The sequence below is a fragment of the Pygoscelis adeliae genome, unplaced genomic scaffold (assembly GCF_000699105.1).
Source record: "Pygoscelis adeliae isolate BGI_AS28 unplaced genomic scaffold, ASM69910v1 Scaffold26, whole genome shotgun sequence".
NCBI classification, from domain to species: Eukaryota; Metazoa; Chordata; class Aves; order Sphenisciformes; family Spheniscidae; genus Pygoscelis; species Pygoscelis adeliae.
The window spans coordinates 2,809,399-2,823,187 of NW_008825104.1; the positions used below are offsets into that span (position 1 = coordinate 2,809,399).

The following is a 13,789-nucleotide window of genomic DNA, read 5'->3' on the forward strand; positions in this document are numbered from 1 at the left end:
TCGAGGAGGGCTGAGGGTAGGATGTAGCACCGGGCTGCTCGCAGCCACAGAGCATCCAAGTGCCTGGAGACTCTCCCACCTTGGATAAGCTCAGTGATGGTCTTTGCCTGGGCTGGGTCTGCAGTGTGCCAAGTTTTCTAGGGTTTCTTTTTCCCTGACTTTTTTCTGTCCAGCATGTTCCCTCTTAGTGGTCTTTACGCAGTTTGCATGGTCGTGCCTATTCTTTGCTTGTCTGGCTATTTGTTTATTTGGGTTGGTGATTTGCTCCAGGCTATATGATATTGGCTTAAAGCTCTCTATTTTAGGAGCCTATGTTTTCCATCATTGTAATAATGTCAGTGCCTGGTGATCTTTGTAGTGCACTGTTCTTCACAATGCTCTTTTGTAGTCAGGAGATGTTGTTTAACTTCATTTACAAAGGTCTGAGGTGATACAAGTGCAGCAACATGCCTAAAATGTAAGAAAGGTGTGGTGAAACACACTCTTGTCCAAGTTTCTCAGATCCTAACCTAGGATGGTAGGATGGGGCAGCAGCCTTCCTCTGTAACCTGTTTAGAAGTTAAATATGTCTGTATGAAGAATATTTTTGTGCGTGGTAGTTTGCTTTGCTTTGATGGTAAGTGGAAACTGCTTCCAATGCAGCTTGCTCATGGCATCTCCCATCAGGGGAGGTGCATCCCATGGGGTGCAGGTGTGTCCCATCTCATTTACCATTCCAAAGAAAGGAGTGCAGCTGCTTTAGATGGAGGCAGAGAGAGGGAGGTGCATCGAGTCTGCATTCACAGCCATCTCTCGTCCAAGAATAAATGGGATCCAGAGAAACCGTGTCTTGACCTTTGTCCCCTTGTTCCACAGTGAAGTGGGAGGTACTGAGGCCAAGCGCTGTTCTCATGAGGGTTTGGAGCACTTGAGGCAGCGTGTCCTGAATTCATGTTCTAGCAAACCTGGGCCCCATCCACACCAGTATTTCCCTTCACCATTGCACGGCTGGAGCTCAGCCTCAGTAGCAGCGAAGGAGGAGGAATGAGTGCAGCCTGGTGGCCATGGCTGGCCATCCAGGTGGACTTGCTCTGAGCAAGTTGAGATGACAGTGTAGCTTCCCTGCTGCCTCCACATTAACTGCTGACCCAAGAGGTTGACTCTTGAGAGAGAGTAGGCGTGCAAAATTGGAAATTAAGTGCTGGTGTGGGCAAGACAGCCTGGCAGCTTTTTTATCACATGCAAGATACCTGCAGCCTATCCCTACAAAGACATGTCTGTATTACAACGTCAGTTACCTACGCCTTGGATCCATGCTGTTTTATTTCCTTCTGTCATTAAGTAACAATTTTGAAGGTCTTTTGATCTTTTGTTACTTTTTCAAAGGATATACCCTCCCTCCAGGAGTTTTTGGGCAAACACTTGGGCTACAGCCAGGTTCGTTAGCATCTTCACTGTTTTCTTAATCTGCAGTCTTGTGGTTCCTCAAGGATGAGCTGGCATAATTCCCTGAGACCCAGTTGAAAACACAACTGCTTATTCACAGGTACCTTGCCGTAGAAGGTATGTGAGTAAGGAACAGGGAGGAGAAGGTGAAATAAGGGACATATTTCATACCCAAGGGGCGCAGACAGCAACAGCAAATTCCTGGGCTGATTTTTAAGGTTCTTCAAAGCAAAGCCTGCTGTACTGATGGACAAGTTAACTACTGGGATTTCCGTGGGTGAGAAACATGGTGAAACAGAACTAATTCTAAAATGTTTTAGTTCACATATAAGCTAATTTCCTTATCCAGTAAAAAAAGACGTAAGCCACTAGGCACTGGCCAAGGAATGAAACAAGGGAGCTCTGTCCAGTCAGCTGCCAGGGGCCATCCTGCCTTGCCCCATTGCTGGCTTTCATGCTCCTCTGTTGAATTAGCCCTGGTACTGTTGTACCGTCTGCACACTTGACAGCAGTGGCATGGAAGGTGAAAAATAATTACAGAGTTTCATAATGGACATTTGCATAAACTACTTCCAGGCTAGTTTCAGAATATGCATGGCTGTTCTACAGTGCAGGAAATTAAAGACAAAAGTTGCAGATTAGGAGTCAAAGTCCTGTTGAAAAGGTCAGAAAGCAAAGGGTGGTGGAAAGTTCAATTTGAAAAGAGGATTTTAATGCATATCCAGGGATTGGATTAATTTGGTATTCTGTCAGCAACTTCTAGTTGTCTGGGCTGTTTTTACCTCAAAGGTGAGAGTTTACCAGAGTGCTCCGTGTTGGTTGATGTTGCTCCAGCTGAAGGCAACGGTAAAGTGCGCTCTGATATTCACACAATCCTGAACGCTTCTGAAATTTTCAGTTCTGCACTGAGGCCCATGCAAAAGGTGATTAAATAAACAGGGTTTTATTTGTACTCTAGCATTGTGTCCGGGAATAATTTGAGCACACCTTCTGGCAAATGTTCAGAGGTCCGTAGGCAGAGGGACTCTGAAAACACTTGGTGAGAGAGTTAAAAAGTTGTGAATCATCTTGTTTGGCAGGAAGATATTCCAAATATTTTTTTCTAAAGTACGTTATTTGTATGCCTAGTTAGAGCTAGAGGGACAAATGAGCTGTACTTGTTACCTTCTTCACAAATGCATGGATTTCATGTGCATGAGAATTGGGAAGCAGAATTAACAGAAATAAATCAACAACATTATTCTGTTTTCTAAATGATTGAAGTGAAGTTCAAACTGATACACAATTCCAGCATGCCTTTGCATGATACGAGTAGGAAGTGGCAATAGGACTTAGAAGTTGATCCCAAAGTGAGTAGTTGATCGTCTACCTTGCCAAGTTGTGTGCCTTCCCAGTTTCTTCATGCTGAACTAAGAAGAGTTGAGGTGGGAAGAGGGGTGGAAAGGGATAGAGTTTTCCATGGTGGGATACAGCGTTTGGATCTTCTGCTCTTGCTGTGTGTTCGGTATCTTCTAGCCAGCACTTTGTGGAAAGAAGCCAGTTTCTAGCCCTTCTTGCCCATCCTGTGCTTTCATGTTCTTTGCTGTTGCGGTAGGATTGGCCATATCCTGGGCCAATCTGTGTGTTCAACCAGGCTGAAACCACTGTCTTGTTTAGACGGTGATTTCAAAACACAAAAGAAAAATGTGGTTTAAAATGTAAATGTGTGTTGGGCTTCCAGCGTGCATTTGCTAATGCATGGAGCTGTGTTCGCTGGCCTGATCCAGCGCTGGCTGGAGTCATGAGTGTTTTGTTGTTGACCCCTGTGGGAGCCTGGTCAGGTCCATCGTGGGTGGCTTGCATGGGGGCACACAGAAGAGTGTGCACAGGCTGGCCTGTGTTTGGATGCATAGTTACTGCCAGAATGAGACTGAGGAAATACATGTGAAAGAATGGGATCTATTTAAAAGATAGGAAGGAAAAGAGTGGGTATTTCAAAGCATGTCCATCAACACTCGGATCATTTTTTTCTCCCATGGTGTATTATTTTTCCTCCATTTTTTGTTTTCCTGTTCAGTCCTTAGATTGGGATTTTTCTGGGCAGGGACTTTGTGCTTACATGTATTTGTGTAGTGTCTGCAACAGTAGAGCCCTGATGTCACATAAGACATGAGAATAATAAGTAATCTGATTTATATATTTTAAATCAAGTCGACTGAAAGAGGTAATGCCTTTTGCTTAGTTAACAGTTACATGTCAGAATGGATGTTCATTTTCTATTAATATGCCTTATTGCAGAGGTTTTCTGACCTATGTATGTGAACAGCTCATTCCCAAGCTTCTTAATTCCTCTGTATGATTTTATGCACCAACATAAATTGTGTTGCCATTGACAGCAAAATACTGCATGATATTTTTAACGACAGACCAGCAAGAATGTTAATACATGTTTTGGCACTGTGTAATGCTTGAAAAGATTTTTTTTTTTTTCTCCTCCTTCTTCTTATTCCTCTTTTTTTTTTCCCCTTCTTTCTGGTAAAGGCATCCAGGGTATTTTTATTTCTACCCAGCAGTTCCAGAATTAGAAGACATCCCATTCTCCGCAAGTATTGATTACTTTGCCATATGGGAGACTGAAAACTTTTCTCCACCTTACCTGTTGTCACAGTTTGATGGTGCACTAAACACAGCTTTAAGACCACTGGTGGCAAGTTAAAGAAGATAGTGGCCATGTGATGCCAAGTGCTGATTTGCTATAAACTTGGTCTCTGGTTCAGATTGTTTAAAAACATCGGTAGATTAATTCTGCACCAGCAGCCAGATCTGGTACTGTCTCTTTTCCTGCTGCTGACATACAGCAGGCATTAAAGCACAAAGCCGGCATAAGCTCCGTATCGTGTGCTCTCACTAATTCAACAAAAATGAGATTGTGTGCCCAGGTCTGGCGTGGGTCAGGTTAGTGCGGCTGGGTGTTGCTCATGGTAACGTGTAAATGGTCTTGCTGCCAGCTGTACCTTTAAATGAGAGATTAGTGTTGCCAGCCTGTGCTGAGGAAGAAATTAGTGGATGCTTTCATTCTGTTCATCTTTGTGATTTACAGAGTCATTGGGGGGTTTCTTGCTCTTGGCTGAGTTCCTGCAGCCACCCACTTGTGATCATATAAAGTGTCTGAGCTTCTGCGTTTGGCGCTAGAATATATTTCTGAAATGTCTGGTTGTTCACATCATACTATATTTACGTGCCTTTTGATCTTCCATTATGAGTTAATCCCTTCAGTACCCTAGTTGTTCCTTTGCCCTGCCATCACCCTGTATACCAGTATAGCAGTGCAGCATGAAAGCTTTATGTGACACCTGCATTGCAGCGTTATGTTTTTTTAACCGCCTCCTTGCTGCATGCCATACTGCTGGTTTGTGGCCTAAAATTGTGCCAGGCTTCCCTCGCAACCTTGGTGAACCGTAAGCTCCTGCTGTGTCTGTGCTTGACATCTTTTTGGGTATGGTGCTTTGCAGCAGGGATGAAAGCAATGCGAGCTGGAAGAGGCACAGAAGCTAAACAAAAAACAAAGGGCTGACTGAAAGGGTGCAACAGTAGAAACAGGACTGAGGAGAGCAATTTTTTGTGATAAGATGATGCTGTAGAAAATAAGGGCCTGGGAAGTGTCTGGGCATATTGCACGTGCACTGAATGAAATGCAATGTCGAGTATGTGTTTCTTTTTAAAGTGGATAACGTTAGAGGCAGTTTAGCAGTGCAGAGCAGCATAGAGACTTGCAGACATATGTATGTTGTTACCTGTTACTGGGTTTCTTCTTTTTAGAGGAATTGTATTTGGTTTTGCGGTAAATAAGCAGTATTTTAGATGCTTGCTTTTTTTTTTTTAATTCTGTTGGATTCTAATTCCTTTTCCTGGGGCCAAATCTTGCAGTTCTCAAGAAGAAACTTGTTCTTCTGCCTGTGTCTGTGAAGACAGTGAGCCTGTGTTGAGGCTAGTGAGGAGGCAGAAAGTGTAGCTTATTTTGAGACATCGGCTTTGGGAAAATACCAGTGTATGCAATTTCAGAAACTCCCAATACAGCGGATGTACTTCAGTTTGTCACCGTGGGAGGAGTATTGCAATAAGCTTGACTGAAAACCCATAAGGTTTAAGGCTGATCTCCTATTAAAACCCAACAAAATAAAAACACAACCCTTCATCTCTCCTCCTCTTCAAAACAAATGAAAAAAAAAAATCCAGCTCTGAAGTCATCCACGGGCTAGAGCTCAGCTTGTGCATGAAAATAGCTGTGCTGAAACGGAGGTTGTGCTGAATTATTTACTGTGGCCTTCTGGCATGTTGCTAGCCATTTCTTATCACCCAGCTATCGTGTTACCAAGGCCAAAGACTTGTTACACCCTTAAAATAGCCAAAATATGTACCAGCTGCGGAAAGTGGGAGAGGCCAGACAGGGAATTGTTTGGGTGGGAAGAACTTCCCAGTGCTGTGCGTTAGGTGACCATGCAGGGGATGCTTTTAGAACAGGGTGGACAAAACCCATCTTTGAGGAATAACTTGGTTCATCCTGCCTTGAAGCAGGAGAGTCAGCTAGTTGACTCCTCAGGATCTCTTCCATCCTTCTTGTTCTTTTTTGCTTAGAGGGTACTTTTGTCATCAGTTTGGATGTAACGATGCTTTATTTTTCTCCAGTTTATTTGGGCTACTTAGCAGTCAAAAAGGTGGCAATAGCTTCTACCAACACTTATTTTTCTTTTTAAAAAGGCACCACATCTAAACCAAAGTGATGAACTTGCTGATATTTCATATCAAAAGAGGGCAGCTTATCGGTCTTCATTAGGAAATTTCTTGTTAGTGCTTTTCTCTTCAAGGTTGTGCTGGGACCTTGCTAGAAGCATCCTTCAGATTATATTCTGGTACGCAAGTGGTCACTGAACCCTTTTTTCTCACTCTTTTGACAAGAACGGAGAGCTGTCTCAGCTGCTAGTCGTTGGGCTTCCCTTGTGCTGTCCCGCCCTAAGCGAAAGTTGGGGAGATGCTTCTTACTTGTGCCCAGAGGTGTTTGCACAAATGCTTCCGCTGCATTTCTCACAAAGCTGCCTCACACTGAAGGAAGTACCCACAAATATTTGGTGCGTAAAGCTGATGTTGTTTGGAGAATCTGCCGTGGCGCATTTCCCGCATGCAGGCAGTGTCTTGTGCACAAGCGTGAAGGCTGAAGACCAGTGTTTTACCTGGTGCAAATGAGTGAGGTTCTTGGGGTGCTGGTGGAGGTTTGCAGTGTAAATCAGCAGAGGACCGGCTCTTCTCAAAGCAACCATATGTGCATATTCAACTTTTATAAAAATCTACATGTAGGCTTTTGGGCAATGTGTAATACTAAATATGACTGTATCATCACATACCTTGTCTCCAGTCTGTATGTGGAATTATGCTTGTTCTGTTACTCTGGATAGAAAAGAAATTAATTATACTCGGTTGTTTCTTCTCTGAAGTCATTCAATTGGGGGGAAACCCCCCTATTTTCGTTTAAGATTATATTAGCTATACAGTTAGAAAGTTAAAAGCTGAACATTTCTCTAAAAGCATTATCTCCTATTTTGTTTTTCAGTTTGTTACTCCTTCCCTTTGCTGGGTGTAATTGCTGTTTCGTTGTGTGTATAGCCTTGAATCCTATTGCATTCCATTCAAATAGGGCACATGCTTTCTTAAAGAAGTCCATGACAATGTTTACTGCAATCTGTCGACAAGAACTGGTGGATGTTACAAATACATCACTGAACATTAGAAAGGCACGTTTATAATGTTGTCCTTGTTATTAATGATTTGAGTATGGTTGTTTTGTGTTTATTTACAATTTCCCTACTGCTTTTTTAGTGTCTTTTGTGTAGGATTGTTCGTAGTTGCAGCTAAGTTGCAGCAAAGGTCGTTAAAACTGTATGACTGCTCAAGGAAAATTCTTGTCTAAGCCACTGTTCTTGTCTAAGCACAAGTAAAATATGTTTAAACAATTCACCTTAAAATATAAAGATTTTTCTGAAGTGAGTCTCTTGAACAGTGAAGAAATATTTATGTTAAATTGTAGTGGCAGCTTATGTAGAGGAAAAAAAGCCCCATTATTGCTAGCAGTGCTTGGGGATTCGCATTTACTTCAAGATGTTGGGACTTGCATTTTGGGAACAAAGAAGCCATTTTTTTACTCCTGTACATAGATATTTTTCTTAGAGCATGTAATTACAAATGTGGGGTCTGTTTGTACCATTACGTTTACAGATAATATCCTTGAAAATGCTGGATAAAACATTACTTCTCAAGCTATTATGTTACTTACATAGTTTGGTAAAGACATTTTTAGCGTACTTTAGAATGTATTATTTTTATGGTCAAAGGCTGTTGGGAAGGTAGATTTATCCAGGCTGTGTATGCAAGGATAGGTACCAATTGTTGAAGTTTAAGTGTTGGCTGGTGCGATGGCCTGGATCTGGAAGCCCACTAAAGGCCTTTTTGCATTGCACCTGTTTTGCTGGGGCAGGTTGCTAGTGAAGAAGATGGTGTTACCTGAATGAATTCAAAGTGGAAGAAGCTTGGTTCAGGTTAAGGGCCAGTTATTTATTAGGGTGTGGGGTGACTTGCAGCAGAGTAGGGATCAGGCACACTGAAAGTGCCACAGTCGCCCCTTCAGCCCATCCTGCCTGCCTGGATGCTGCTGTGCCTCAGCCGTGAGGGTTTGCTACCTCCCTTCCCCTCTTCTCCTCATGGGGAGCCTGCCCCAGTCCTTTGCTGGGATGCAGAAGAGTGTCAGAGCGCAGCTGGAGATGGGAGCTTTTCTGAGGCTGTGGGGAGCCTGGTCTTTGCTGCTCCCTACCCTGGACATGGGGCTCAGGGGACTGTGCTGCTGCATGCCCGACCCGGTCAGCTCTCGAGCACCCTAGAGAAACCAAAGGAAAACATACATCTGAAAAACCTGTTTGGTTACATTGAAAGAGTGCGTAGACCTATAAATCCTGTTAAAAACACAAACCTTCCTAATCTCCTCCTTGGCGCTGGTGCCAGGGCAGTGTTTTCACTGGTAATAAAAGGTATGCTTTCCTTTATGCATCCCAGAGAGGTCAAAGCTGTCAAACACTTGCTCAGCCACAGGTTTAATGCATTTAGAGTTGGGTTGGTGTCTCTCTTAATGCTCCTGTAGCTGCAGCCTCTTCTCCCCAGTCCTCCCACTTGCTTTTTTGTTTTTTGTTTCAAGGATTGCAATGATAATCTTGGCTCTCATTAAATTGGTGGCAAAACTCCTCCTGGCTTCAATGGGCTGAGGGCTTCTCCCATGCTCTTTTTCTTCTGTACAATTTCTGGTATATTTTTGTAGTCAGAGATGTTGATGTGGCTGCCCGAAGTTCTCTGCTGTTACCGGCCTGGATGGTGTTTGAGGGGTCTCCCGTCCCCATGTGTCCCTGTGGTGATTCAGTAGAGTTGAGGTACTTGTTCTGAGCCACTCAGGTATAAATCTAAGTAAGATAATGGCTGGCTGGTCTCAATAAGTGCTCTTTGACTTTAAAATTTGCTTCCTCTACAAGTCCATCAGAATCAACACTGTGTGAACTTGAGGGCAAGGACCTTCCCCAGCATCTACCTGAGAAACCAACTGTGAGCAGGGGCTGTGTTTATTTGCCGAGATGGTGAAGTGGCACATCCTTCCCACTGCTTTGCTTGAATGGGGATTGAACTATCTGAGGTCCATATGGACCCTGAGAAGCATGCTTTTATGTATGCTACATCTGCAACATATTGTCTAATAATTATATTAACTGTATAATAACTATATTAAAATCTAAAGAAAAGATTTTGCAAATTTAGGAAAGGAATTGATCAAACATAGTATGAGGTTCTTCTTTATGGTTTCAGTCTGTCCTGTGAACTCCATTTCTTTAGCAGTATATAGATCCTTAATGCTTTTATCGGAAGTATTGCTTTACATTCAAACCTGGCATTAAGTAGATGTAATTCTGCACTAAGGGATGACTGTGCTGAAGGAAGAGATGCTTAAATATTCCGGTTTAAATGTAGTATTAGATACATTTTGAATAGACATGGCGTTCCCTTTAGCACAAGTGATTTTATTTTTTTAATGTCTTTTCCAAAGGGTGGCTAGCAAAGCTTACCCTATAAAGATCAAAGCTTCCATGGAGGTTGGTATTAAAGTGTCTTCAAAGTACAGTAAATACGCCTTCCCCAAATACAGGCTAAGACAGGCTCTGCCATGTGTAGATCTGAAGCCAGGGTGAAAGCTGTAGCTCAGAGGAGAGGATGAGGGTGGGCAGAAGGGCTCATGTGTGGTGGAAGAGGAGTTGTCCTGTGAGAGGGCAGGCAGCAGTGTGTCTGGCACAGGGCATGGCTGGATGGGACAAGTGTTGTGCAAAGCAGTGGAGGGACAGGAAGGGATGAAAGTGTAGGGGTGAACTCCAGCAGTAGTAGGATGCAACTGTGAAAGACTTTCAGGTGGTGAGAAGGGGAGATGACATAACTGCACCAAGGGTATTTTGGGGAGGAGTAGGTGAGAAGAAAAAAGATACTTGGAAGCTAGAGCAAAAGGTGTTTGTGGTGGCCTGAACAGCAAACTGATGCATGTTTTAGTAGTGGCACTAGAGAAGAAGATGACGGAATTGAGCAACAGGAAAAGAGAACGTCTGAAGACAGGATGGATGCAATGGCAAATGGGAAGTGCTGGAGATGATGATAGGAGCTTGTCCTTTGTGAAGTAACTGTTTCTGATGCCAGGTGTGGTAACCGTCCAGCATCAAAAAAGGTGCAGCTTAATATTCCTCTGTGAAAGTTACTGTCTCTGTTATCTTTGATTCCTCTCTAGTAATGCAGGGTTTAACCCTCTTGTTGGATCACATGGGATTTTCCAAATGAATCACTTAATTGTTTGGCCAGATACCGGCTAGCTGCCTATTTGCCTTCCTTCTGTAAAACCTTTGCTGAAATTACCAGCGATTTCTTCTTCTGGAGGGTTGTAAGGAGTAGGTTATGAAAAAAATGCTTTTTACCATATACACATGAGCTTTCCACTCCATGTTTTCCCCTCTTGCTTTTTTCCTTCACCCGTTATAGGACAAGGAGCTGTGAAATTCTCCCTCATGCCTGTACATTATACAGTGTGATCAGTTTAAAATGTTCCTGTCCTTACTGAGTCTAAATTAACATTTTTAAAAAAGGAGCAGTATAAGCCAATGGCTACAATTTGAGCTTGATTTTTGTTTTTTTTTCAGGAGTATGAAATGAAATGAGAAATATTGCCACGAAATATTTGCCTTGTTGCATGTAGTTAGTGCAAAGAAAACATGAAGGCTGGCTGGCTATTTAGTCCCTCAGCCTTAGAGGTCCAGAGGGTATAGAGGTGATTTGGGAGTTGTGGCCACAAGTGCCCGTGTGGAAGAAATTCTGCTGTGCTCCTGTGCACCAGGCTGCTGTCAGCTAAGCACCCACTGCAGCAGTCTGCGGAGTGTCTTCAGGGACTTCCCCTGTTCCTATCTCCCCAAAATAGCCATCCATAGTATTACTCAACAGACAAAAACGGCTGTTCACAACTAACATAGAAAGATTAAAAAAAAAAAAAAAGCATGATAAATGAATAATAATAATAATAGTAAATAATTCTGGGTATAACAGAATTATTATTCTCAAGGAGAAGTAGGCGAAAACACTTGACAGTTATAATAACACTTCAGGCTATTAAAAAGAGGTGCGTTATCAGTTTCTGAGGATGACAGGCATGTTTGCTCTTGCTATTGGACTCCTAATGTTGTTTACATCTATCCTTACAGGAGCAATCCTATCTAAGAAAGATTTTGTGCCTGAAAGTAGCCTTTGCCTCTTCACTCCTAGTCCCTAGTTCAATAGACCCGCCTGTATTTAAGAGGAAAACAAATGCAGGATTCACATTGTTATGAGTGTCAGGAAAGACGTCCTTGGGGAGGGCAGGCGAAGATGTGACGTTGTGGGGGGTGGCAAGAACCTCACTGCAGTGAAGTATGTTTGCCATATAATGAACAGGGGCAGGAGCCGGATGCTTGTCAGGATGCTCAGGGGCATAACTGCGGTTTTCAACCATGGAGATTTCTGTGCTACTGCATTGTGCTTTGGTGCAGATTTTTACCAGACTTGTTTATGGAGACGGTGGAGTCAGTGCTGTGGTGACTGTTTTCAATACAGGCAGTGCAGGCATCGTTTGGAAGCATGAATGGCTGAGATACTCTTTGCAGCCTGTTTTCCAGAAAACACCATTTCTGCCAGATGTTGGGGCAATTCTGTCTTATTTAGAACTGGGGCAGCCGGGGACCGTGGTGGAGCATGCTGTCCTCCCCTTCGAGGAAATGCAACTTCATCTAAATTTCCTCCCTCAGACATGTCAGACTTTGTTATTGTTTGCTGCTTCTCAGATCCCTTTCCTGTTCTTTTTTGAAGCTATTGTATGACAGATTTTTCTTGGCTGTTTGCTTTCTATTTACTATAAAGAAACCCATGGGCAGATATCTGGGAACTAGTATTCTTTGAAACCAGCATGGTCAGTTGTAGAATTACATCAGTGCTTTTCTTTTGTAAATTGAGTCTAAGATGATTTCAAGCACTTCTTTAACACAAAGCATGCTTTTGTAAATAGCAAAATACTCAGGTTTACTGACTTGCTTATTCTGATGCATTTTAAATAAAAAGTCAGTTATATTTGTGTGGGTCAGGATGAAAGGAATTAGTTGAAAGACATTATTTAAAAGGCAGTTTTTTAAATCACCTTTGCTTGTGCAGGCATAAAACCAGTGTTATTTTCCAAGTGGAAGTATAAGACTGCAGATTTGTCATTGGATCACATCCTCTGTGTAGTAGAGTTGAAAAGGTTATAATAAACTTGCATCTGAATCAATGGGTTTGTTGGAGATGAGAAATTTACTGGATGTTTCTAAAGCGCTTTTATTTTTCAGGGACAGGTGACTATAAATGCAAAATTTGGCAATGACATTTATCTCCCAGAGGATGCCGAGTTTTACTTTGTTTATGATGGATCCCTGAAGAGGCACATAATGTTTGCTGAGCGAGTTAGTGACAATGCTCTTCGGTCCATTGTTCCAGGTGAGCGTTAACTGCTGTTTACATTTTTCATCTCTTTGCTATACCCCACCTCCATTTCAAAGCTGGGCAAAGCTGGGCACAACTGGACGATTTGGTATAACTCTGTTTTATGGCTCTGTAATGGATGAAATGCAGGAATTGAATGATGGCCTTTAGGATCCAGGCTGAGTTTGACTGACTATAGGTAATCCTGCCTTTTGTAGCAATCCACACCAGCACAGCATCAGGCGTAGACAGTGTTACCGGGCTTGCATAGTTGGGTGTGCATTTAAGTGCAGTCTTCAGGGATGGCGTCACTTTTAATGTGAATTAATTCTGTGCCACAACTGTTCACCTCCAGGCATCCTAACACCTGCAAAGTCATGTTGTCCGAGCCTTCCCTGGGTCAGCCCGGCTTGCAAAGTCCTGGTGGAGGTGTGTGATGCTTGGAGCTCTGCTGGAGCTGTGCACTGTGCAGAGGTGTCGGGGAAACCATTTCAGGGGTGCCTCGCTGCAAATGGGGGATTTGTGTTGCCTCCCAGCCGGCTCTCTGCCATGGCATTATTCCCCTCCTGGATGTAACATAAACTCTGGTTGTCACCTTTAATGTGTGCTTTGTGACCTTTTCATTTGTGTGAGTAGGTGACTATAGATGTGATGTACCTGTGCAATAGGATCTGCTTGTTATTTGTTCTTGTTTTCTAAAGGGGATTTAGAGTCTGAAAATAACTGCTGAGTATAAAAAGGGAAAGTTTGCTGTTACATGGTGGCTCCTTTGATCCTGTAAATGGTAAATGATTGTCATGGATTACAACTGGAGAAAATGCAATGCTAGGCTTATTCCAGGGTAGCAAAGTTTTGGTTGTTTTTTTTTTTTTTTTTTTTTTTAGGCCTGAAATGACACTGTTAAATGATTGCTTCTGGGCTAGGAATAAAAACAGTAGGCTACAGGCAACACTTAATCCTCTGCCTGTTCCCAACAGAATCCATGAACAGATGAAAGTAAAGTGTTAGCTTAAAATACAGCCCTGCTGTCGTTAGTGTTGTTTCACAGTGGCCAAATTAAACTTAAGGGAACACAGAGCACTTTAAAAACAACTGCAGATGTGGGAAGTACATGCTTCCTTCTGCAGTTACTAGATTGCATATATACTTGTAGTTATTCAGGGATATTTTGGAAAATGTAGATTTGCACCCATAGTATGTCATGGTTAGCTCTCCAGTGAGAGGTACAGCTTGCACCTCTTCTAGATGTATGACATCCACCCTCACTTAGATGGCAAAGGAGGAG

At 42.8% G+C, this 13,789-nt stretch overlaps 1 protein-coding gene across 1 annotated transcript in view; it reads left to right on the forward strand.

The window, feature by feature from the left end:
* Positions 1-13,789, forward strand: part of ARHGEF28 (Rho guanine nucleotide exchange factor (GEF) 28) — a 122,742-nt gene that overhangs the window by 7,915 nt on the left and 101,038 nt on the right. Inside the window, exon 2 of the mRNA XM_009327304.1 lies at positions 12,372-12,519. Within this exon, the coding sequence (XP_009325579.1) occupies positions 12,372-12,519 (148 nt within the window). The remainder of the gene's footprint in view (positions 1-12,371; positions 12,520-13,789) is intronic.